The sequence below is a fragment of the Urocampus carinirostris genome, chromosome 8 (assembly GCF_059441175.1).
Source record: "Urocampus carinirostris isolate Australia breed hairy pipefish chromosome 8, RoL_Ucar_1.0, whole genome shotgun sequence".
NCBI classification, from domain to species: Eukaryota; Metazoa; Chordata; class Actinopteri; order Syngnathiformes; family Syngnathidae; genus Urocampus; species Urocampus carinirostris.
Window position 1 is genome coordinate 17154216 of NC_142356.1, and position 26354 is coordinate 17180569.

At 39.3% G+C, this 26354-nt stretch overlaps 1 protein-coding gene across 5 annotated transcripts in view; it reads left to right on the plus strand.

Annotated features, from left to right (window-relative positions):
• inpp4b (inositol polyphosphate-4-phosphatase type II B) overlaps positions 1 to 26354 on the plus strand; it is a 324645-nt gene that overhangs the window by 148255 nt on the left and 150036 nt on the right. For all 5 annotated transcript variants that reach the window (XM_088341789.1, XM_088341788.1, XM_088341790.1 and 2 more), the window contains one exon: positions 8547 to 8626. In XM_088341789.1, coding sequence (XP_088197915.1) covers positions 8547 to 8626 — 80 coding nt within the window. The remainder of the gene's footprint in view (positions 1 to 8546; positions 8627 to 26354) is intronic.

Here is a 26354-nt window from a genome sequence, read left to right on the forward strand (position 1 = left end):
TAATAAAGTTTGACCTTTTTGAATGTTTTGTTGACATTCCCTTGAGCGTGGCAACATCTAGAGGTTGCATAAAGTAACTACATTCTCTACTGTAGTCAAGTCGTCACATTTATTTACCGTAAATAGCCCTTAATCCCAAAAATGTCTCGAAGGACTGCAAAGGATTACAATTACAAAATTGCACAATTACCTGATCTTAAACCAGCATGCACTTATAGCGCCTTATAATGGGGTGCGTCTTATGTATGGCACAAGTTTTAAAATATATCATTCATTGAAGGTGCGCCTTATAACATGGTGCGCCATATAGTGCGGAAAATACGGTACATTTCTACCTAGTCATCCTCCTTACTTTTATTTATTTATTTTATATTATACTTTAATTACTATATTTTTTTTTTTTTATTGTTTGTTAATGCAACACCCATTGGAGCCTGGTCACTCTGGAAGGGGGATTACTTCATGTGCAGTCCCTTCTCAAGGTTTCTTCATTTTCCTCATGTTGAGGTTTTTGCATTTTTCCTTGCCTTCATGTAGGTTTTAGATCAGGGGATGGTGTCACAATAGTTTGTAGTTTTCAATAGTATGTTGTCTGTGCAGTCCTTTGAGACTCCTTGTGATTAAGGGCTATACAAATAAACATGACTTGACAGCTAACTTTTAATTAGTTCATATTTTTTTCAATAATAGCAGATTTTTTGGTATTTGTTAAGGGGGCTGTTTTTTGCATATTCAGTGAAGCTATAAATGTTAGTCACATGGATGAAGGGTTACTCTGTTTTTTCTTGAATTTTTCCAGTCAGTACTCTATAAATGAGTTTGTTTTTGGCAAGTCTGTTAGCGAGTAAATATAGTTTATTTGTTTTTACATTTTGCTACCTCGTTATATAGCAGGTTTTGTCATTTAATTAGATAATTATATGGCTTACTAGCGTATTTGCAACTAGCTATCTGATTAACCAGGTGGTTAATAGTCTATACCCGCCGGCGTTCATTTGTTAGTTGGGTTTTCGACGTGTTTGAGGTTTCGCAAAATTTAAACTGTTGGATGGTCAATTCTGCAGACATGGTTAAGTGAAATTTTCGCTGATCAGATTTGTTCATTCTACAAATATTAAGTTAGCAGTTGACAAAATAGTTAGTTTTTTTTCTTAAAGTATTTAAAGAAACACATGTGAACGAGGGACTGTGTGCTTCTTAACTAGGTGGCTTGATCCTTACCTGTTTAGTAATTTGAATTGGTCGGTTAGTTACATAGTTGGATGGTTAGATGGTTGGTTGGTCGGTTGGTTGGTTTTTACTTGGTTGGTTGCTTTACTTGGATGGTTTGTTGGTTGGGCTTGATTGTTTCTTGGTTGGTTGGTTGGTTGGTACTGTAGGTCTGTCAGTTGGTTTTTACTTGGTTAGTTGCTTAGCTGGATGGCTAAATGGTTTGCTAGTTGGGCTTGGTTGTTACTTCGTCAGTTTTTTTGCTGGATGGCTAATAGGATGGTTGGCTGGTTGGTCAGTCGGTCAGTTTGTTTTCACTCGGTTAGTTGCTTAGCCGGATGGCTAAATAGTTTTTTGGTTGGGCTTGGTTGTTAGTTAGTTTAGTTTTTTAGATGGATTTCTAAAAAATTGTTGGTTGGTCGGTTGTTTAGCTGGATGGCTAAATGGATAGCTGGGCTAGGTTGTTTCCCGTACAGTAGTTTAGATGGATGATAAAATAGTTTCTTGGTTGCGCTTGGTTAGTACTGGGTTAGTTATTCAGCTGGATGGATCAATCATTGTTTGGCTGGTTGGTTACATAGTTAAAATAGGATAACAGGCTAGTTTGTTGTCTGTTCACAGTAGTTACTGTATTTTTTTAATTCACAGTTGCATGCTTGGTTCGTGTTTTTTTTTTTTTTTTTGTCTTTACTGTATTTTTTTAATTCACAGTTGCATGCTTGGTTCGTGATTTTTATTTTATTTTATAATCCTAAACAAATGATGAAAGAACCGTTTTTATATTTTTAGCTAAACGAGGAAGTGCTGTAGCTATATATTATATCAGTATGGAACAGCATGACGTTATTTTTTTTTTTTTCTGGAACTGTTCGGCCTTTTCTCCTTGGTATATTCCTCTACCAATCATTACTTGTTTCATTACATTTTTCAAAAGACTCAATGAAAGGAGTTTGCTTGTCCGCCGAACAAAACCATTCTGCTCCTGCTGATCACAGGTGCAAAGATGGATCAGGCGTGGAGCTTGGGTGCATCATAATCAATCCTCCTTGATCCTGCACCCGAGCTCCATTTGTCTTCCTCTGTGCTTTCTTTGGTTCCCGCCCCGGGCTCCCATCTTCCTCCTCATTTGCCGCCCGCCCGGCCGCTTTGATCTCCCGCTTGCAAGGGACGGTCTCTGGAGCTTCATTACTTTTAAAGCATTCACTGTGAGCGGCCATAAAAAGATGCCACCAAATGGATTTCCAAGATGGACTTGTAAGTAATGGCTACACCGGGCTGTAATGTTCCCATGTAATAGCTTCTCGGGGTACGCAGGGGCCACTTTGGGGCCGGCCCCCGGAAGAGAATCTCCCTCCAATGACTTTCAAAGAGCACTATGTAACATCAACCCCTCGTGACCACCTTGTGACTAACTTCAAGTCCTTCTGTTTTTTTTTCCACTTTAATGCGAGTGGTGATTCAATTTATTAGGTGTATGAAGCTCAGTGCAACTAAATTCATTTACCAGTTTCAATCTGTCCAAGTAACAAAAGAAAATTTAATAAAATGAATGAAACCCACAGAGGCAAACAGAGCGAGACGGGAAATGGGTCACAATTTTTGTTCGGTGAAAGAGCAAATTAAGGAATGCACCGGTGTTGTAGTCCCCACTTCATATCTGCTGAAGTGCTTTAGAATCTCCTTTGTTAAAGGGACAGTGTCTATTATTTGACAACTAGATGTCGCTGTATTGTTTAGTGCAACCGAATAACCAGGGTGAATTCAAATTATGGAGACTCAGTCACCCAACTGGGCCATTTTTCTTATATTTTTTTGCCCAACCCTACGCAATGGTTTTGGGTACCTGCTACAGCAAGATAGTGTCCCATCATCTCCATTTATGAAACATTTTCTATTATATCTAAAATTTCCAACCACATGAAAATTAAATGAAAAAACAAAAACAACCTGTTCCTTCAGGAGAGGTAAACAGGGTTCCCGCGGATCCTTGAAAAGTCTTGAAAGGCATTGAATTCATTAGTCTGAAAATAAGGCTTTAATTTGTATTTAAATGTCTTAAATTCTATTTTTGAAAGTCTTAAAATTTTGAACACATACATACAAATTATATTTATTTAAACTTAAAACATTTAGTTATATTAATCAATTGCCTTTTTTGACAGTTTACCGATTTACTTAAAAAGTCTTGAATTTAACTTGCCTTGCGCTGTAAAGTACTCGGGATTTATATCTCATACATACGTTTTAAAAAAATGATTTTAAAAAATGATTTAACACTGTGGCAAAATTTACCAAAAGCCTACCTCAACTAAAGGAAGTTTTGCCATTTGAATGTATGTTATCCAACTGGAAAACGACACAAAAAACTCCAAAAACTCTTTGGAATTAGTGCAGGGATCGTTGTAAATGATTAACAACCTTGTCACCCAGCGTAATTAGTTAATTTATTGCTAACTACCTATCCTTCGAGTAACATAACCTGGACAAAAGTACAAGATCAATCATTAAAATAAACCAGGTGTCATGATTACTGATGTGATCCACCTGTTCCCGCTCATTTAGCGCCCACCGCCGCGGATTCTGATTGGCTCCCTGTCACTATTTGAAACCAGTCCTGTCAGTCCCCTGTGGTCAGTCCGTCTGGGAAACTCAGTGTATACTAGGCAAGCCTTTTTGGACCCTGACTCCCACCTGTCCAGTTTTTGCTCCCGCCTGTCTCCGGCTACAACCTGTTATGATCCTGACCACGTCTGCTCTCCCGTCCCGGCTTACGATCTCTTTTTGTCCCCGACTACATCTACTCTCCCGTTCTGGCTTACGGCTCGTTTCCGACCCCGACCACGCCTTGCTCTCCCAGTCCCGGCTACTGGTCCCGTTTTTTCGTCCCTGACACCGCCATCACTCGCTACGGAAGATCCACTTCCGTGTTCGAATCACAATCCGAGTACGAGAGCGACTTCCCTCCCGCGTCCAGCAAACACCGGATCGTGGTTGCAGCCCTTCCTCTTTCCTTCAATAAAACTTGTGGTAAACGATACGCAATTAGGTCCTGTTTCCATTCTAGTCCAAACACCAGGTACACTTGTTTACCCTGAAAAGGAAATTAAAGGGACAGTGGGCATTAGTTAACGTCTTTGATATTGATTTAAATATTAAACAAAAAAATCCATGAACTACCAATTTCATGTTATTTAAAATTAATCAACATTTGCTGACCTACAAGTATTTTTAAAGCCTAGGTTTATATGAGTCCATGCATCTTTGCTTATTAGTAAAATCAATATTGTTTTTACAGTGAACTATGTTTTTCTTACTTCCTAGGAGTCACTAAGTAATTCACACTCTCCCTTTATGTTTGACTCTTCCATTAGAGCAAGCTTTTGACCTGCTTTCATAAACACGAACCTCGTCTTTACATTTGTAACCAGTTTGCTATGATACCAAGCTGCTTTTTTCAATTTGTTGACTGACACTTCTGTCGGTTTTCTTTCCATGCGGGTAAACTTTGGCCCTCAAGCGTGTGAATGGATTAGTTACGAAGAAACAAGAAAAGCTCGAGGAAGAGATGATTGAAAGAAAAGTTCAGTGGACAGGACACCTTTCTTTCTTCAGTGCCAGATTGCAAAACATGAGAAAGTCCACAAATGATAGTAACTCACTGCTGATGATTTTGTAGAGATACTACAAAAGACCTCCTTCAATTAGACTCTGTGTGAGTGGTGTTGTGCACAAAAGCACATTGTACTTAGTCTACAAAAATGTATTGATAACAAGAAGTCTGTTATTTTGGTTAGATCTTGGTTTTGGGTTAATTGTGCTGTATATGAAAAATGAAAAATGGTCATTTTTTTCACTTTATGTAGCATTTGGGGCAGCACGTTGGGGCAGTGGTTAGCGTGTGTGCGGCACAGTTCTGAGGTCATGAGATCGAACCTTCCCGTGTGGAGTTTGCATGTTCTCCCCGTGCTTGCGTGGGTTTCCTCCGGGCACTCCGGTTTTCTCCTACATTTCAAAAACATGCATGTCAGGTTGATTGCCCGGTCCAAATTGTCCCTAAGTGTGAATGAGCGAGAGAGTTGTCTGTGTGCCCTGCAACTGGCTGGCAACCAGTTCAGGGTGTCCCCTTTCCACTGCCTGAAGATAGCTGGTATCGGTTCCAGCACCCCCACGACCCTACTGAGGATAAGCGGTGCAGATAATGGATGGATGTAGCATTTGTGGACTGATTTGTGACAATTATTTGTTGAACCCTGAACGCCTACTTGAATTTGCCAAATAAATGTCCACTAAATCAAACCAACTCAAAAATGTACAGCATTATCCGGCAAAGAAAATCTGTACTTTTTTTTGAGTACATACGGTGCCCTACTTACGAACGAGATTGTTCGTAAGTTGAATTTGTTTGTAAGTTGCTTAAATGCTATGTTTTGTAAGTTTAAGGTTTACTTATGTTTAAGGCTTGTACAAGTAACTTGTATCCAGACAGAAGAGCAGCTTCAGGGACAGACTGCTGTCACTATCTTGTACCACGGACAGACTGAAGAGATCTTTTCTTCCTCATGCCATGAGGCTCTTTAACTCCACCCGGCCGAGTAAAGGCCCACTTTAAACCACACCCCTTACATTGCATATTACCGTATTTTATTGTAATGTGTATTCTGTGTAACACTATCTAGATACTCTATATAGCACGTCACATTGGGTATTTGTATACTGTATTCTTTTTGCTTTATTATTGTATTGTTCTCAGCGCAGGGATGCTGCTGGAAATGTGAAATGTGAATTTCCCTGCGGGGATGAATACAGTATCCATCTATCTATCTATCTATCTATCTATCTATCTATCTATCTATCTATCTATCTATCTATCTAGTATTGCTTTGTACTAAAAAATAAAGATTTCATAAAATAATATGCTTTATAAAGATAAAGTTAAGTTTAACTTACTTTTGGAAAATGAGCTTTAAGTGGTCGTCCTCCTTGGTAAAAAGTGGCTGAAAAAAAGTGTCCCGACCATTTTCTTAAGCGCATCAAGCTTTGTTATTCCATTTTCATTTCAAAAGAAACAGGTCGCCTCTTCTTTACACTTTACACCAACCATATTGAATGGATGCACGAGATATTAAACATTAAAAATGTCAAAGTTCTTAGCGCGCTGGAGATACAGTATAGAATGTTTACACTAGGAAGAGAAAGCCGGATTTCTTCTTCGGGGTGGATGCTGGGTGACCTTTCACAGCGCCACGCCACACGCCGGTAGCGGCGGAAAGAAGCACTATAGTACTGCCCTGTACTCGGAAAAATGTGCACACAATACAAAATCTAACTCACAGCAATGTCCGGATACTTTTCGACATTCCGAAAACAGTGTTCGTAAGTCGAATGGTCGTAAGTAGGGGAGTGTCTGTATATGATATCTCTTCTGTTAGTAGTTAGATTTTAAAATGTGGTGCTAGCTACTCGGATTCACAGCTAGTTAGTATTAATTTCATATGATAGTTGTCCATTAGCGTAACAGCAAGTTGATTGAAGTCCATCTTTGTAATGTTAAAAGGTATTTATTCGCTAGATAGCTAGCCAAATATTGAGTGTTTCTGCAAATGGAGTGGTTTGATTTTTACAAGCTGTGGATTAATTCTAACTGACTACTTAGCTGGATGAATTAGAGCATTGTGTTAGGAATTGATGGATATTGATTTTTTTTTTTACTGAGTGGTTCTGAAAATTTTGATGAGTGCGTTAAAACTAGGGGAAGGTGATACTGAGAATTTTGGTGTTGATCCAAGTAAATACAAGGTAGTCTCGATCAGTGAACCAATTTTTTAGTAAAATTTATTTTTTATGAGAACTACATTACAAACTTTAATACTATTAAAAAATAAATATTTATATTCCAACTCTTTCATAACAAAAGCCAAAAGAGTCAATCCAAAAAAGCACCAATGTAACCAAAATACAAATACTGTACAAGGCAACTAAAACACATTCCATTGCACAATATTTTGAAAATAAAGTCATTAACGCCAATTAAGTGTCAATTTTCCCACATTGGCTCTGTTGCCATAGTGACAACTGATTTACAGTTTTTGTTCAGGAACAGTGAACATTTTTTCATGTGTTTATGTAAATGTGTAGAGTTGCCACACACATTTCCCTTGGCATTGTCCTTTTCTGTAGTTGGAAAAAAGGTACATACTACGTTGTGCTTGCCTCTTTCATTTTTAGCTTATGATAGAGGTGGGAGCATAGAGTTGGCCCTGCCTTCTGCCTGGTAGGCAGGATGCACATGCAGGCCATGTAGGTAGCTAAAAAGATACCTGTCAGTCACATACTCGGGCATACACTTTGAAAGTGGCTGAGGGCGCTGGGTGAAAGAGAGAAGGTCTGTGCTTTTTTACATAGAGAAGCAGCACATGGGGGAAATTGGTGGAGAAGCGAAGTATCAATCCTGGTACAATAGTGCCAATTCAATCCAAGTACTTTCTTAGTATCAATAATCTGTCAGCCCACCCCTAGTTGGGACGCAAAGAAACTCAATGAAAGATTGATATCAGTCCAAGAGAAGCCTAGTTATTTTAAGGGTTAACTACATGGCTTGTTGTAAGCTAGCTAGTTGGCTGGATAGTATGTTACAACAGTTCTTAGTGGGTTATTTTACTTTGGAATTGATAAGTTGCTATAACTGGAGATTTTCAGTCAGATCAAAAATAAATCTCTCAAATGTACTTGGTTTCATGGTAAAGCTCCTCAAGACTATCTAATAGGTGCTGTTGAAGATGTAATGTATTTCTGTTCTTGAAGACAAAAGGTTGTTGAAACAAAAGTCAATGGATTGGCACTTAATAAATTCCTAATTGTCCGGGGAAGTTGTAGCTTTAACGCTAATTAATTGAAGAAACTCAGCAGTGGCTTATTTGTAATTAGTGTTAATTGTTAGCAAGAATGTGCCAAATTACACAATTGCCTGTGTTTGGAGAGGATTTGCTGAATCGAAGCCAGTCATTTCTCACCAGACCTGTTGGGACTGGCTCTCATGTTTTAATTAAGATGTTTTGAATTCACCTTTTTGTTTCTGCTGTTAATTACTGCTGAGCGACCTTGGCACGATTAAGCCAAGGCTTCTATATGGTCGAGCACTTTCTCTTTCTACTTCCTCTTGGGTTATTGACGGCTACAGACTCTTGCTTCTTTTCTTGACCCAATTGTGACGTGTCAACATGTTGCGCTCGTGGCAAAATTGGCCATGTCCGGGCAAGTCATACCACTGCAGAGGAAATGAATCTTCAGGTCTGATTCCTAGGTTGTTAAATGACCATTTTGTTGTCTGTGGTTTACAGGGCAGCTTCTTGGGCAGTGCCGAGTTTTCGGTGGGCGATCTGCTTCGGGCCAAAGATGAACGGCTGTCCTTGAGTCTCAGGTAGGCAGTTCTTTTTTGTTGATCTGCAGTAGTTGGTAGCTGTATTTCCTGGAAAATACAGGACCTTGGCTGAACTATTACATATAAAACTCTAAGGAGTGACCTTAAGTCTCACTACAAAAGCTGATTCTGGGAAGTCAAGTCATTTTTATTTGTATAGCCCTTAATCACAATTAGTCTCTAAGGGCTTCACAAGTTATTACATATAAGATTAGGTTACTCGTATGCTGTAGAGTAGAAGTGAGTTTTAAGCCTAGATTTAAACATTTCCACCGAGGTTGCAGATCGGATCTCAGGGGGAAGAGCATTCCACAACACCGGTGCCCTAATGGAGAACGCTCTCGAACCAGCGGAACACTTCTTGGCTCTTGGGATCACCAGGAGACCGGCGCTCTCGGAACGAAGGCTTCGGGCCGGGACATAGGGGGAGATCAGATCTGAAAGATATGAGGGGGAAAGTCCATGTATGATTTTGTATAGTAGTAGGAGAACCTTAAAATCGCATCTTAGGCTAACAGGGAGCCAATGCAGGTTAGCCAAAATTGGGGTGATGTGATCGTACTTTTTTGTCCTTGTTAAAAGCCTCGCTGCAGCATTTTGTACCAGCTGAAGACTCTTGAGTCTGGTCATCGGAAGACCGGAAAGTAGTGCATTACAGTAGTCGAGACGGGAGGTAACAAACGCATGAATTATGATTTCCGCGTCCGACTGAGAAAGTATAGGACGAATTTTAGCAATGTTACGGAGATGGAAGAAAGCGGTTCTAGTAATTTTCTTCACATGTGTTTGAAAGGACAGATCAGGGTCGAAAATGACACCTAAATTTTTGATGTGGCAATTGTCCAAGTTCACTGCAGTTTTAGAGAATAAGTCACGGGACTTAGAAGGACCAATAACTAACATTTCAGTCTTTTCAGGGAAAAAATGTCAGAAATGCTTCGATAGCTATCTCGATAGATAGTAATTACTGTATGTTGTTAGATGCTCAACCAGTTCAGGGTGTCCCCTGCCCACTGCCTGAGGATAGCTGGGATGGGCTCCAGCACCCCCGCGACCCTACTGAGGATAAGCAGTGCAGATAATGGATGGATGGATGTTTAGATGCTACAGTTCCCTTAAAACAAGGACTAAAAGTCTTAGAGACCGTTTTCTCCCCAGGGTCATCACAACCTTAATCAAGTGAGCAAGACTGTGAGAAAAAATATCTATTGCCAGTTGTTTTTTAAAAAATGGTATTTTATAGGTGTTCGTATCGTATTTGTTGACTTAATTGAGAATGTTGTTGCTGCTCCATGTTATTGCACTACTTTCCATTGTTAAGACGCACTATTTTTCATTCCATGATTATTACAACTTTGGTCAGTCTCAAAGCACTACCTCGTAAATATGTTTGTCTATGTGTCTTAGCATTCTTTTTTCTCTTGTTTTTCTCTTTCAAATCTTTATTACGTGTTTATCCTGGAGTGCCATGTCTAATCTTGTTGCAAACAACCCTCAATCTGTTGTTCTCAATGACAATAAAGACAATTCATATTCTAATTAGTTAATTAGTGCAATTAGAATCAAACCATACACATTACTTTAGGTGTACTTTGTGTTCCAAAACTCATAATGCATATGTATTATCATTTTCACCCCAGAAAATACTTTTTCATAAACCAGTATCAATAACAACAGGTAACTGAGTTATTTTTACAGATTACTTCAAAATGTGCTTTGTTATATTTATTAAAATGTATTGAGTTTGCTAGCAATTAAAATCCCGGAGTGCCATGTTTTGCTGCAAACAATGTTCATGACGTTGTTATCTATCACGGTTGCCATGGCGCCCAATTGGCCCCGCTCGTGTGGCGCCAGCTGCGGCCCATTGACGGATTGGCTTTCCGTCTATTTAAGCTCAGTGCTCTCGCTCTTCTTTTGTCAGTCCCTCAACGAACCTCTGCCCCGCAAGACGTGGGTTTTGACTCGGTCCTGTTTCCTGTCCGGTATTGATCCCATTTATTTTGTCCTGTTTAATATCAGTTTCCAGTTTTGTTCCCGTCTAGTTTATCCTGTTTATTTTCAATATCCTGTTTTGATATCAATTCTGTCTGTCCCGTCCTGTCCGGTATCGACCCCATCTGTCCGATATCTGTTCGGGAAATTGGTATCGATCTCGTCGGCCTGTGGCGTCCTATCATTCCCCGCCAGACTGCTGCCTAACGTGCATGACTCCCCATTTCCCGTCAATTAAAAGGCTTGTGTGAGAATTGTCACGCATTTGGGTCCTGGTCCTGTTCCGGTTCCTGACAGCTATCAATAAGAATACAGAAACTAGTTCTAAAAATAGAACAACATATGTTAGAAGCTTTCAAACATGAATTACGCGGTTTGCTTTGAATAGAATAGAAAATAATTGTCTTTATTGTCATTGATTTAGGTCTGTATATACATTGGTTAAATTAGAAGTGGCACTCCAGGATAAACATATAATAGAAAAATAGGATAAAAGAAATGATTATTAGGATAAATAGTTCATATTTTAAACTGCCCTAAATTGTCTGTACATTACAAAACAGTGCAATGACATTAGCAGCAACATTGTTCAAAAGATGACAAATAAATACAATATAATTATAAATGTTTCTACATGTAGTAAGAATAAATGGATGGGTGGAAGTCAGATCAGCATATCGCATAATCATGTTCTGTTTCCTTTGAGTGATCAAAAGAGCAATTTACAAATGTGTTATGCATTAGACTGATGTTAAAAGTACAGTACAATAAAACAAAATTAAGCACCAAAACACCCTGCCCTACAAAATGTGGAAATGATGGCATTCCAATACTTCTTCGCCACATGGTTTCCACTTTGCCATGACTGGCCTGTGAATTCCTGTAATAGCTTGTTTCAAATAACACCGTCTGAAATAATTCGAGAGTGGTCCTGAACCTTTACACTCAAGTCACACAGAAAAGCCGCATTGGAGAATAAGAAGTTGACAGAGGTTACCATGGCACCGCCATTCCAACTAAGTGCAGCAGTTTAATTGAGAATACACAATGCCTTAATGGCTTTTTTTTAGCTGTCGCACTCCATGGAGGATTGTGCATGTTTTTGCATGTATATGTCATCTGATAATATTTCACTACGATCCTTATTGTCTGACCGCGTGGGATAAAATACGCCCCCTTTGGCAATCTCCTCTCTTTTGTTCCGCTTTTTATATCCTGTCTGGGATAGCGGGAACACGGCATATAATTGTACCTCTTGCAAAAACGTCTGTATAAAAAGCCTGGCCCCTATTTGCATATTGCCACGGATAGAGTGGCGAAGTCCTCCCGAGACATTATTCTGAAGTCTTTCATTTCAATGGTTTTACAAAGGAAAATATAAATTGCTGTTTCTTTTTCTCCTCCCCAAGTGTCACATTATATTGAGTGGTTAGGAGAAGTATTGCCGTTGCATCCGATATTAAAATGTCACTTATTCAGCCTCAATTCAGGAGTGGAAGGAATAATCTCCCAGCCATGAAAACATTGCAAAATGGAGCTATTGATCCCCCACTAAATGGTCTGAAGTGATACAAGGCAATATCAATTATTTTTAAAGAAATAGAATAGGATGCTTTTATTGTCATTATACATCAGCACAGTGATATTAAGAGCTTCTCAGTGAGTGAAAGCCCCAATATAAAATGCTATTTAATGAAAATAAAAAATATCCATACAGGAGATTGCATTGTCTTTGTGTTAGTTCAGATTTTGATCGTTTATTAGTGATTATATTGTGGTCTGCTGTTTCTGTCAAGAACCAAACAGGACCCAAAAGCGTGACGTTTCTCACACAAGCTTTTTGTTTTAAAAGAAATGAGTCAGAATAGAATAGAATATAACTTTATTATCATTGTTACAAAATGGGTTGAACATGATGTGACAACGAAATTGGACGTGGCACTCCAATTTCACATTTTACTGAGAGAATAAAAAAAACAAGCTTGTTAGGCAGCAGACTAGCGTGGAATGGTAGAAAGCCAGAGGCCGACGAGATCGATACCAATTGCCCGAGCAGACATCAGACGGATGGGTTGGATGCCAGACATGACGGGACAGACAGGATTGATATCAAAACAGGATATTGAAATCAAACTGGAAAAACTAGATGGGAACAAAACTGGAAACCGATATTAACCAAAGGGACAGAAAGGATTGATATCAAAACAGGGTATCGAAATTAAACAGGACAAGCTAAACGGGAACAAAACTGGAAACTGATATTAAACGGGAACCATACCGGACAGAAAACAGGACCGAGTCAAAACCCAATGTCTTGCGGGGCAGAGGTTCGTTGATGGACTGACAAAGGAAGAGTGAGAGCCCTGAGTTTAAATAAACGGAAAGCCAATCTGTCAACAAGCCGCAGTTGGCGCCACATGGGCGGGGCCAATTGGGCGCCATGGCAACCGTGACAGTTCCTTTCTTTGTCTTATAAACTATTTTTTTTTCCAGATTTATTTTTTTTAAACCCCAAATTAAAAGGATGTATTCCACCCAACCTGTTTAAATGATAAAAGGGCATCTTTTGAGCATGACTGTTTTTATCTAACTGTTCACTGTGACATGTTTCGTGTTTTTGTACATTTTATATATACTATGTACAGCTTGGTGGCCTTGGGGACTGGGAGGTTGCTGGTTGCTTGGCGCTCAGCATTAGGGATTTGGTCACCTAAAGACTCCCAACGTTGGGTTGAGTGAGGGGTCTGGGAATCCCCTCCTCTGTATCATTTTCCCAGAGAGAGTAAAAAATGTAAATGTGTTCTTGAGTTTAGCCACCTCCCACTAGGGGGATATGGCTCTGGTGTATGTGTATGTATAATATCTCATCTCTCATCTCATTAGCTGCACCGCTTATCCTCAGTAGGGTCGCGGGGTGCTGGAGCCCATCCCAGCAATCATGGGGCAGTGGGCAGGGGACACCCTGAACTGTTGCCAGCCAATCGCAGGGCACACAGACACAACACGCTCGCTCATTCACACCTAGGGACAATTTGGACCGGCCAATCCACCTGAAATGCATGTCTTTGGAATGTGGGAGGAAACCGGAGTGACCGAAGGAAACCCACGCAAGCACGGGGAGAACATACAAACTCCGCACAGGAAGGCTGGACCAAATCCGGTGGCTGGATTTGAACCCACACAGGTTCCCAAGACCTTAGAACTGTGCTGCACACGCGCTAACCACTGCGCCGCCGTGCTGCCCTATGTATAATATATATATAATATATTATTTTATATATAATTACTAAAGACAAGTGTTTATTGCTCAATGGATAAACAACAACACTAAAGTTGTTTAATAAGTCTAATTGAAGTCATCCAGTTTTGGAAGGAATAACACATACCTGTTTTATACTATAATATTTAGGGGTTTATACTCTGGTTTTGGGAAGCAATCTTTCCAGTCCGTCTCGTAATTTTTGTTCTTGTGCTGTCCAGGTTAAAGCTTTAAAATTGCCTGAACAAGACTTAAAGCATTAACTTAACTTGATGCTTAAGCATTAAAATAGCCCAACGGGGGTTGCTGCTTCGACTTCCATCTATAATTCAGATTTTTACTTGTGGGTTTAAACATTAATTCTGTCTTAAAGCTTTAACTTTGTTTCAAAGCTCTGAGTTTAAATGAACTCGGCGTTAAAGGTTTAGCACTACAACATAGTATATAGGTCTTCAACTTTAACTCGGATGAGTTGAGTGAAGGAGAGCCAAAGATCTCAAGCTTTAAATCAAGAGTTAAAAGGTTAAGTTGACAGTAGGAAGTAGATTGTAATAAAACTAGCCAGACAGCTGGAGACTGGTTTAAGTTTGGATCTATAAGGCTTAGCAATTATATTTTGATAACAAATCACCCACTTATAGACCCTTAAAATAGGCTTCAATTTAATATTTGGGTTGCTTTGAAATTAAAAAACGGGTGTTGAAGGGACCTTGTGTATCATTTAGTGCCTTCTTGTGGTAAAAAATAACTATTCAAAGAACCCAATATCGATTAGAATATTAAAGAAAAGTACATCAACTATCATTGACAGGCAAATTTGCATATATTTTACATAATAACGGGTACCCAAAGATCCAAAAACCTTGTGCTTGTGTGCCAGAGAAGTCAGAAAAGGCTGGGCAAGTGAATGGGAATTAAAACGGTGCTGTTTGGTAACTTTGAGTCTCCGTAGTTTGTATTCTTGGTAAATGGACTATGTTTATATAGCACTTTAAGCAGAACACTGACGACCTCCAATGGCTTCACAATGCACTTCACACCTTACCCATTCACACACGCACTCACAAACCAAAAGCGGAGTCAGCTATGCAAGGCACCTACCTGCATATTCAGTATCTTGCCCAAGGATACTTTGACATTTAACTTTAAAGACCCGGGAATCAAACCTGTGACCTCTTTGGTCTCAAGACAACTGCTCTTTCCTGACCTACTGCCCCTCTTCTTAGAACTCAGTAGCACTGGTGTTTGGTTACACAATAAAGCGACAACTAGTGGTAAAATACTACACAGTGTTCCTTTTTAAGGACTGTGTTTTTGAAGAAATTTTAACATCAACGAGGCAAATGGCCACTTTCTGACTTGATCCTTTTGCCAGATGGGTCGCGTTTCAGTATTTGCCAACTTACCACAAGTGGGCCATATAGCCTACAGCCAAAATAGCATTTCATGTGACCTGGCTTGAATAACTCACAAGTCCTCAAAGACACCCCTCCCAAGCCCTCTTAATGCATCGTAAAAATATTTATGATCTTGCGTTTTAATCAATTTAACATTCTCCCTGACAGAGAAAGAGTTGAGCCAAGGTTAGACTTAAAGTGACAGGAACCTATTTTCAACATTTTGCCCACAAACATGAAACACATGGCGGGATTGGGGTCATCATTTCACTATTCTTTTTAAAAGGATGACTTTTTCCCTTTTATGAGTCACCGCCGACTGTTTGACCTCGGTGCGATCCTGTGAGTCACAGGGTTCGCTTTGGCGCAACTTGGCAAGCGAGGGAATTGGTAAAACACTCTGGTTTGAGATGGCGCCCTCATTCCGAACTTACTACTCTGAGTTGTTCCTGCTCAGCAAAGGCACTGAAGGGAAACTTGATTGAATCCTTTCAGGGAACCTCAGATGCAATATGACTCAAACCCACATTGCTTGAAAAATTCTAACTTTGCCCTCGCATGGAAATATGTAGCAAGGAAATGGTTTTAGGACCTGCGTGGGTATCCACAGTTCCACATGTACTTACTTATATCCGGGTTTGTACGAGTGCTTGAAATCCCTAAATACTTGAATGTTATGGTTGTATTTTCAAGGTCTGGAAAATGCTCGAGTTTTGAGTGAACTGCTTGAGATTGTTGCCATTGCCATGTCTTGGTAGACTGGGTCCATAGCCCATGCAATACATGAAGATACAATTTAAAACAGATGCGTGAAAATGACTCCGACTCGCCTGCTCTGCTGGCTTGTCATTATGGCGTTGTCATGTAAAGAATCACCGCCCCCTACTGTTCACACCCAAGAGGACAGCTTTATTTGGAAAACCGTTTTTTAATGAGTCCGCTAACTGAGAAGAGACTGCTCTTTGGGCTCACTAACGGCTCCTCAGATTTATTTTGTGTTTTTTAATGCTACATAACAATAATAAAACGTTATGCACTAAATGATTTAGTTATTTGTATTTTTGTTTTTCAGAGAATTCCTGAAAAACACTTGAAATATGAAATATTCACTGATCTATAAAAACAATTAAAATACAAATCAAACTTTTTACAGTGAACAGATTTCAAGTTGAACAACACAAAATCCCCAAAAATGCAAAAAAATCAGATAAAAATTACAAATTTTAAAGGGACGATGTGTAAAATATGCGTCCTAGTGGTACAAAAAAACTCATTCGGGGAAAAAAACGATTTAAATAATAGACAAATTTACATGAACTATAATACCAATGATATTTTTTTTGTTAAAAAAAAAAATCATAGATGGAGCAATTGGTATTTTTATTTATTTTTCACTTCTTAAACTTTGGAGGGTGCAGAGATTGAAAGTTTTGACCAAAATGTAATATAAATTCTTAGGCATGTGGTGTTTTGTTTCAGGTTTTTTTTTTTTTTTTTTTTGTCGACTCATTTCAAAAGGCATTCAAAAAAGTCAAAAAAAATTATTGAATTCAACTTGTCTTAAGCTTTAGGAACCTTGTGCATGTTGCGTTTTCACTGAATAGGGTAATGACGTCCATGAAAATGGAGGCCGTTCGCTCCCCACGATTGCACAGTAATGTCCAAAACTGTGTACGTCAAATAGACATTAGCGTTCATTTTAAGCGCAAATGAGTCCCGTAGCACTCGTTTGAATCAGCCGCATTGTTTCAGGAAAAATTTTTTTTTTTTAGCGGTTGTTTTTTTTTTTCACACATCTGCCTGCGTAGTCATAGGAGCTCTGGGGAGTTTCACACGGAGAATCCGCCAGCATTTTGCATGTATTATCCTTTTGTTTGTATGGAAAAGCCTCAGGGGAAGGGAAAAGTTGACCCACAGTGTTTGTTGCTGCTGAAGAATTTGCATGATTTCAATGTATTGAAGTTGTTGTGTTGGTTTCTACTGTGAAAATAAACGTTCAGTGTATATAATTCATAAAGGATTCGGTAGGGCCCTTCGGTTATGAGCTCTATGGCAGCTGGGCTATGGCCGGTTATGGTTGACTGGTTTGAAAATGTGCATTTTGATTGGCTGCGTATAACCAGTGGAAAATTGTTCCCACTCGCTAACTTTACTAATGGATACAAATTAAACTGCACACTTACATGTTTAAACTGCTTGGATTACTCATATATGCAGACAAAGAAGTGGGAAACTCAAAGCTGTTATTGTCTAAAAGTCCTGTTGTCCCAATTCGATTTTAATATTGTTTATTGGTCGAATATCGGGCCAAAGAACAGGATTGGATTTTATAGTATTTCGTTCTAAATGTCTGATTTTGGCACTCGTATACATACAGTTCATTTTGAAATGTATACATACACTTCGATCAAAAATGTGACAAAGCCAATATTTTTCTGGGTTGTTCCAAACAAAATGAATGTTCAGTGTCAAATCAACCCATTTGCGGGAGTGTTATACTATTTTGCTGAATGCTCTAATACACAAAAATATAAAACCTTACACAATTTTTGTGAGGCTTGTTTGAGCAAAGCAACAAAGATTAGGTTGATTCGACCCAACCTCAACTGTTGGGTATGTCCATTTTGGACCCAAACCTGCGTTGATTTTAACCCAAATTGTAAGTTAACTCCTCGATCCAAACCATACAACTCTGGTCTTTTAGTTTTGAATAACAAACGTCAACTAGAATCGACTATGTCTAACCACAATCGATCAAATTCAAGCAAAAATATGTCTAAAAAAAATCACAAAAAATTGTATTATTCGTGTTGACTTTGAATCAAATAATATTGCTTTTGGCATAGTCCCTAAAATATCCAGATCGAATCAGAAATTTAAAAACAATGGTATCATGGTTCCCCATCACTAAGTTAAAACTACTGGCCAGAGAGTTGTTTAAGTACCTGTTGTAAAATCTAAGGCAAAGGTGTCCAAAATGGGGGCCAGGTGCCATATACAGCCGGCCTTACGTCTTTAAGTGGCCCTCTGCATAATACAACTCCATTCAAACTGCATGCAAGGCAAGTTGGGAAACAAAAGATAATGGATATTGAAAAAAAGACACATTAGTTTATATACTGTACCCTCAATATTTAAATAGAAAATAGCAGACAACACAGTGGTACCAATAATGGCATTATAGAAATAGCTATTTTTTATTGTACTTTCTGTTCCGTTCCAAGGTCTTATGAACATGGATTATTCTCAACATCATAGTTAACATCAACTTGAATTATTACCTTAAAACTTCCCTACTCAATTTCTAAAATATATCCATCCATCCATTATCTGCACCCCCTAGGTTTGAATGAGCGAGAGAGTTGTCTGTCCCTGTGTGCCCTGCAACTGGCTGGCAACCAGTTCAGGGTGTCCCCTGCCCACTGCCCGAAGATAACTGAGATGGGCTCCAGCTCCCCCGCGACCCTACTGAGGATAAGCGCTACAGATAATGGATAGATGGGTCTGAATGCGTATTTTAATGCTGTAGTTCAAGTGAATCTGTACTTGTGTCAAGATGAGGGCACATTATCACGGACCAGTGCGCCTGCCGCTTTTCGACACGGTTCATTCATCCGCTCTCCGTTGGGTACCAACATCTACTCCTCACGAGTTGAACCTGCTATCCCATAACTCCCGCTTATCCTCACTCGGCCGACTTTACAAGGGAATCCGCCGTGGCTGATTACGTGTAAGCCGCGGCTAAAAGCCCAAAGATGAACCGTCTGATCCTGTGTTAGTGTACACGTGTTTATCATTCCGTGGGGTTGGCCGGTATAATCCGGAGTACAGTCAAATTAATCACTCCGTGGACGAAAAACGGCCCGTGGCTCTCCTTTGAATTTCCGCAGAGTGTTTTCGATACATTTTGTAATCTAGACGAAGAATCTAGATGTAATCTAAATTGATACACAATATGCTTGAATATAAGCCAAATTTTAAACTATAAGGTACTATACTGAAATCAGGGTTCGGCTTATATGCGCATAAAACAAAATTAACATAAACAGGGCAGGCTTAGCCAGCCAGTGGCACACCACCAATGCCGCGTCTTCATGCCCTCCCTTTGCTCGATCTCCCCTTTATGTTCAATCAATTAACGCCGTTTTGATTGTGTTCATCAGGGACCACATCTCATTTTATTGTTTTTTTATTGCGCTTTGCTTCCATTTTGCCAATTATAAGGGATCCCTAGAAAATTTATGATAAGAAAAAAGGGAAAACGGTGACACAGATGATTGAGTCGATGAAGGAAATCATTGTAAAATACAGAAATGTTTTACAAATGTCTGGCAGAGATGATTTGCCTAAAGGTATAGTATATGGCTTCATAGTGTTTCATTTTTATTACCGGTATATTGATCCTGATGATCTACACATTCAAATAATTATAAATTTTGGGTACACATATTTTGTAGGTGTATATTTTCTGAACGTTCGTGTCCTGATTGGTAAAAAAAAAGGAGTGTCATTTCGCCAAAGTAAATAATTTCAACACGGTCAAAAGTGATTTCTACACAAGGTGCAAATTCTCTGTGCTTTACTGTTTGATTATATTTCCCCGAGAAATTTAGATACAAGTGACGTTTGCACGAATGACTTATGCTAGTGGTATTTCACGTCGCAGGACATTTTTTGGGGCCAACAGGGATGAAATTATCAACAAGGCCTATAGCGCCCTTCTGTGTTTTAGTGTGAAAATAACATGTGAAATGATATACTGGATAATAATGCGTTAATAATCTTACATATCATTACACCCGGAATATAAATTGCACCCCCGGCCAAACTTGGAAAGAAAAATGCTACTTAATAGTGCGAAAAATATGGCATTTATTATCTGGAGAAATAATGCTGCCAAAGCAGATGCTAAATTCAGCATATAAATGGGTTTTTAGGCACCAGCAGTAAGCTAGCATTGTTTTGAAAATAAAGCAGGTCATATATTTGAATATAAAGTGAATGTAACTCTTGCTTGAATTTACTGTTAATTAAGGGAAGAACAACTGCAGAACTGTGCACCAGAGTATCGATGCTATGAAGTATTACAGTTGTATCCAGTAAAGTTGTTTATGTTTGAATAAAAACTTAATAAGATGCGCAGCATTTCAATATCTGACAAAGTTGTATTGCTTTACCTTGTGAAAAAAGCTTGTAGCTTCAAATTTGTATACCCACTGACAAGCCAACTGTATTTTATCTCCGAAACTCCAGTTTAGAACCTTGTGGGCCTTTTTGTTCCTTCTAAAACAGCATTAGACTTAGATTTAACAGGGGAAATACATGGAAATTATAGATACTATTGATTACCAATACATTTGATGTACTGTAGACAAAATTTGTGATGAAGTGAAGGTAAGATTTCCTTCATCACAGTTAGAAAATAGTTAGATATTATCATCTGTGTGCATTGAAGTGTGCCTTCTTCCGTGTGTTCGTTTACATCCGGGTTGGGCAGATTAAACTACTGTTGGTGCTGAGATGAGCAGTTTCTTTGAAGTTTCGGTATCACGGAAATCTCTGCCACAAATGATTTACAGGACAATGTCCTGTCGGATTAACACGTCTGCCATTTAAATGCCTGACAATCACTTTTATACTGGGAGAGTAGTCTACGGCCCAAACAAAATTTTAATAGTCGTGGAAAAATCCCTACTTCACACCAGCCCTTTGTCGAGACTGCGTCCGTCAAGACCTGAACAAACTCAAGGCCTGATATCAACACTTGAAACAATGTAGAAACTGAATACAAACTTAATGGATGGACATATCAAGACAAGTAATGCTATGAAAACGTAAATAATTACCCTCAAATACATGGATAATCATGGAGTGCATATTTACATCTGATATAAATGTAGGGGTTTAACAAGGTTTTAGCATGGTAGTCACTCAAATTTTGAAGAGAAGACATCAATGGATTTTGAAATTGCAATGTGAACAGGAGTGACTCTAAACTTCAGATAAGAATATCCTACCCGTTCTGAAAGCCTTCCCCTGAGCCTAGGTTACGAAAGCAGATCCAACCAAAAAGGGTACAGTAATCAAAGGACAGCAACATTATTTGCATATAGGGACAATAATGACAATGAAACAGTACAAACTAGTCAAAACAACTAACATTAGTGAGTTATGATAGTCTAAATAATGAACTGGTATCCTATGAAAATATGAAATAATCTGCATTTATATTGCGCTTTTCAAGTCAATGACTTCCCAAAGCGCTTTACAATGTGCTCCACATTTCCCAATAGCGGCCTTGCAGCCATGTAAGGCGCTAACCTGCTTATTGGGGGTATTAGGGGTTCAGTGTCTTACCCAAGGATACTTCGACATGTAACACGGACGAGCCGGGATTCGAACTAGGATCCCTTGATCCCAAGACAAGCGCTCTACCTCCTGAGCTACTGCCGCCCCATAAAAAATAAAAAAATGCAATCTCCTTTGCAAGTATCTAATATTAAAAACAAATTGATCTTATCAGTGTTTTTTATATAATCTGTATATAATATAAAAAAATATTTGGGACGGCATGGCAGCTGGGTGGTTAGCGCGCAGCCGCATGGTGCAGAGGTTTAGGGTTCAAGTCCAGCTACTGCAGCCTTGCCGTGTGGAGTTTGCATGTTCTTCCTGTGCCTGCATTGGTTTCCTCCGGGCACTCTGGTTCCCTCCCACATTCCAAAAACATGCAAATATGGTTAATTGGTTCGGTTCAAATTGTCCCTAGGTGTAAATGAGCGAAAGAGTTGTATGTCTTTGTGTATCTTGAGACTGGCTGGCAACCAGTTCAGGGTGTGCCCAGCCCACTCGGATGTGCTCCAGCACTCCCGCGACCCTACTGAGGATAAGCGGTGCAGATAATGGATTGATATATACTGAAACAATAAAATAGCCAAAATAAATTGTATTTTGACTTTCCGGTAGAGTTGTCCTTAAAAATGATTTCATAAGAATATCCACAAAATAATGGTAATAATCAAGTACAAGTTACAAAGATGCAGCAGTCATTTCCTTTATATTCCGCATTCATCATCACTTTACAACACCGGTGTGATTCAATAAATTATTATTAACGCAACACAAACCCACACACAATCCAAAGCAGTCCCACTAATTAAGCTGTCTGAGTTGGACCTTTTTCCCTCCCTTCCCTCATGGGAGTTGTGCTCATTCACACTTTTTAATTGTGTATTTAAGGAGCAGCTCGTTTTAACACACCATGCATATCAATGGCAGTCAAATGAGGGAAAAGTCAAATAAAAGAGGCTTAAATATTCGGTGTAGAAGTCATTAAAGCTGAAAAGATCGCATAGGCAGGCTCGGAATAGGGTTTGTCAAAATGAATGGGTCAAGATTGTGGGGTCCCAATGTGATCCAGAAAATTGGTCTTGAGTTCAATCCGAAATGACTGGATCAGGAAAGATTGTTAGAATAGAATTATAATAAGAATTGTCTTTATTGTCATTAAAAACTAGCGAATTTGGTTTAAAACGAGATCAGACATGGCACTCCAGAATAAACGTGTAATAAAAAAATAAGAATATCTGGATAAATACAAAGTAGTGCTTTAGGACTGGGCCCAAGTTGTAAGTGCATCACAACAACAGTGCAATAAAAAAATAGTGCAATAACATGAAACATTAATTCGATTAATCAAATATGAATACCCATTTCTCTAAACGTAAGCAGGATATATTTTTATCAGTCATGTGCGCTTGTTTAGGGTGGTGATCGCCCTGGGGAAGAAACCTTGAATAATGAGCCTTTTGATCCTCGTTTTAAGGGCCTGTAGCGTCCACCAGAGGGCGACAGGTCAAAGATGTGATGGCCGGGATGAGTAAAGTCCTCTATAATATTGTTGGATCTCCTGTGGCACCACAAGCTGACAATGAGAGAGCAGCCAAAGATGTTCTGGGCTGCGAATCCTAAATAAAATAAAATGATAAATGTAATTCACAAACGTGAACTTTATCCTCAAACTTACCGTAAATTCCGGACTATAAGCCGCTACTTTTTTCCCAAATGTTCAGCCCTGCGGCTTATTCAGTGAAGCGGCAAATTTATGGAATTTTTCTAACGGCCACCAGCGGCGCTGGAGTATAAAAGGTGAGATTAAGACCAGTAGAATATGTGCGCCAAGAAAGACTGCACTAGCGTGTTGGTACCTTTCAAATGCACGGTTTGGGATGAAAGTTATATTATTATTATTAAAGCTTTGAAAACTCTCTCTCTGTACCGTCTTTCTTCTTAAATATGTGTAACCATGTATAGTATGGATTTGCAACTGTATATTTTTGTAATGTATTTATTTTAGAGATTTATTCTGTTATGTGTTCTACGGGCGAATCAAAAAGAAGGGGCGGAGCAAACGCGGGCTGATGCAAGGTGGGGTAAAGCTGAGTTACCGGTAGATCTGTCTGTTGTCACAGCGGACAATAGTGGATATATATTTTACCCACCCTTAAACTTTGAAAATATAAATTTTGTTTCCTTAGATTATTTTCAACGGGACCCGGACTTTACAAGTCTGCATCATGCGTTAATTACGGGTATCATTTTCCATTCATGATGCCGACTGTGACTTTTGGATTGTGTCGGTAGGAGGCTAGGACCTTGATTCAGCCTCTTGGCTGGGAGCAAGTGTCTCAGCCTATTGGCTTTGTGGTGTATCATGACTTGACGGATAATTGATAAGGATTATAGAACAATAAATCTCTGCAAAATCACAATCGTACAACCTGGTCTGGGTTAAACTTGTGATCGTGTCACAAGTTTTGATGCGGGCGCACGTGGCTTATACACAGGTGCGGCTTGTGTAAGTACAAAAGTGGATAATCACTTAAAAAGTGGTGGGTGCGGCTTATAATCATGTGCGCTCTATAGTCCGGATTTTACGGTATATTGCGTCACATTTGGTTGTTATGGCTGCCAATTTGCATACTTCTTTTTCATTGACCTGTTCGTTTTTCATAGCTGACTCCGCTGTTGCAATCTGACTTCTTATAACTTTGACAAGAGCAACAATTTTAGGCTTAAAATAATAATTTCTAAGTGGCAGCTAGTTTATAATACCATTGAAGTGTGCCCTCCAGTGGACAAACTTAAAAGCTAAAACCATGTATAACTATTTCTAACCGCTGGGTTAAAACCGTTCAGAGCACTGTTTTTCAGCCAGTGTGGGCATCTAATGCAAGGTTCAGGAACCTATGGCCCGCTAGCATAATGCCACTCATTTCATGAGTTCAGTTCTTCTAGTTTGGAGATAAAATTCTCTGTTTTTAAACGTATTTAGGCTGGGAGTGCAACACCATGTTTCTACCACTACCTTTGAGTCTGGTAAAAATAAATGTCATTGGGATCTTTTTTCATGTCTCTTAGCCGATGAGATACATGAGAATAACACGCAAGTGTGATATGTCCCCTTTATCATTCCCTAGATATTATTTCAAGCGGAAATTTTGCGCATGCCATGATGAAATGACAAATGATCAACAATGTGCATGAAGACTTTTATGATGAATGTTGATTTTGAAGATGTCAAAGATTCGCAATTATTAAATGGAATGAAGGAATAGTGACCAGGACGGGAAGCTTGTCGTTTCTTGGCTAAAAAGCTGTGGAGCCTTTTTCAGCATGACGCAGAGGAAGTCCGTACTATCTAAGATATTGCCTATTCTCATACTGTCTTTGCCACCCACGCAGGAGAAGGGCAAGTCAGTCTATACTTTTGAACTAATCGGAGGCCCAATGGTCTTAACTGGTTCAAATTGGATGATGTGTGCAAGAGTGCTTTTAGATAGGAAGACACCAAAGCAAGGAAGGTCACAGCAACCTAGGGGATCAGCATCAAGTCTTCTATTTATTTTCTGAGCGGCCTAATCCCGCTGTTTTCTTTTGTGATTTTGAGTGTCTACTAAACTATCAATTATGTTGAGTCTTTTTTTCCGTTTTTCTTTGCCCTCATGTACCGTATTTTCCGCACTATAAGGCGCACCGGGTTATAGGGCGCACCCCGAAAAAATGGTTTTTGATCCTATTTTTGACATACATAAGACGCACCGGATTATAAGGCGCTACAATGGGAACGTGGACAAAACAGTCAGATAGTTCAGTCCAACTTATTACCCCCTTAACATTCCCAAAGCTTGCAAAGACGCAAATACGTGTCGAAAACACGTGCGGATGCGGTGTCCGTAAGATGTCACTCAAATGCATCGTTCCATCATTCGGAAGGTTAAAGTCTTGGGATTCAATAAATGATAACAATTCCTTCGTATCTATTTTCTTTTTCGCTCGCAAGTTTACTGTGCATATGACAATAAACACTTGGAATTGAGTTGAATTTAAAAATAGACACTCCATTATCTGCACCGCTTATCACAGAAACATCGAGTTCAGTCTGAAACAAGATACAGGGATAATATAGAAAGCCGGAGTAGCTCACCGAAGTCGTTGTGTTCATAATAATGTGCAGGCAATGTCCTCTTATATCCGTGAGGGTAGTAAATCCAGGAGAATACAATATTTACAAATACAGAATAGAAAAAAATGCTTTCTCTATGCCGTCAGCCACATGCTATACGCATACGTATTTTCGGCCAATTGCAGGCTTTGTTTCGCTGTTTAAGCCAATGGCAGCCTGTAAATTTATAAAAAGGATCCGCCTCTTGACCTCCGAATAACTTTAGCCAATAGTGATCGTTTCAACTGATGATTGACACGTCTTTTTCGGCCAATTGCAGGCTTTGATTGCCGTTCGAGCCAATGGCAGTCTGTAAATGATAAAAAGGATCCGCCTCTTGACCTCCGAATAACTTTAGCCAATAGTGATCGTTTCAACTGATGATTGACACGTCTTTTTCGGCCAATTGCAGGCTTTGATTGCCGTTTGAGCCAATGGCAGTCTGTAAACGATAAAAAGGATCCGCCTCTTGACCTCCGAATAACTTTAGCCAATAGTGATCGTTTCAACTGATGATTGACACGTCTTTTTCGGCCAATTGCAGGCTTTGATTGCCGTTTGAGCCAATGGCAGTCT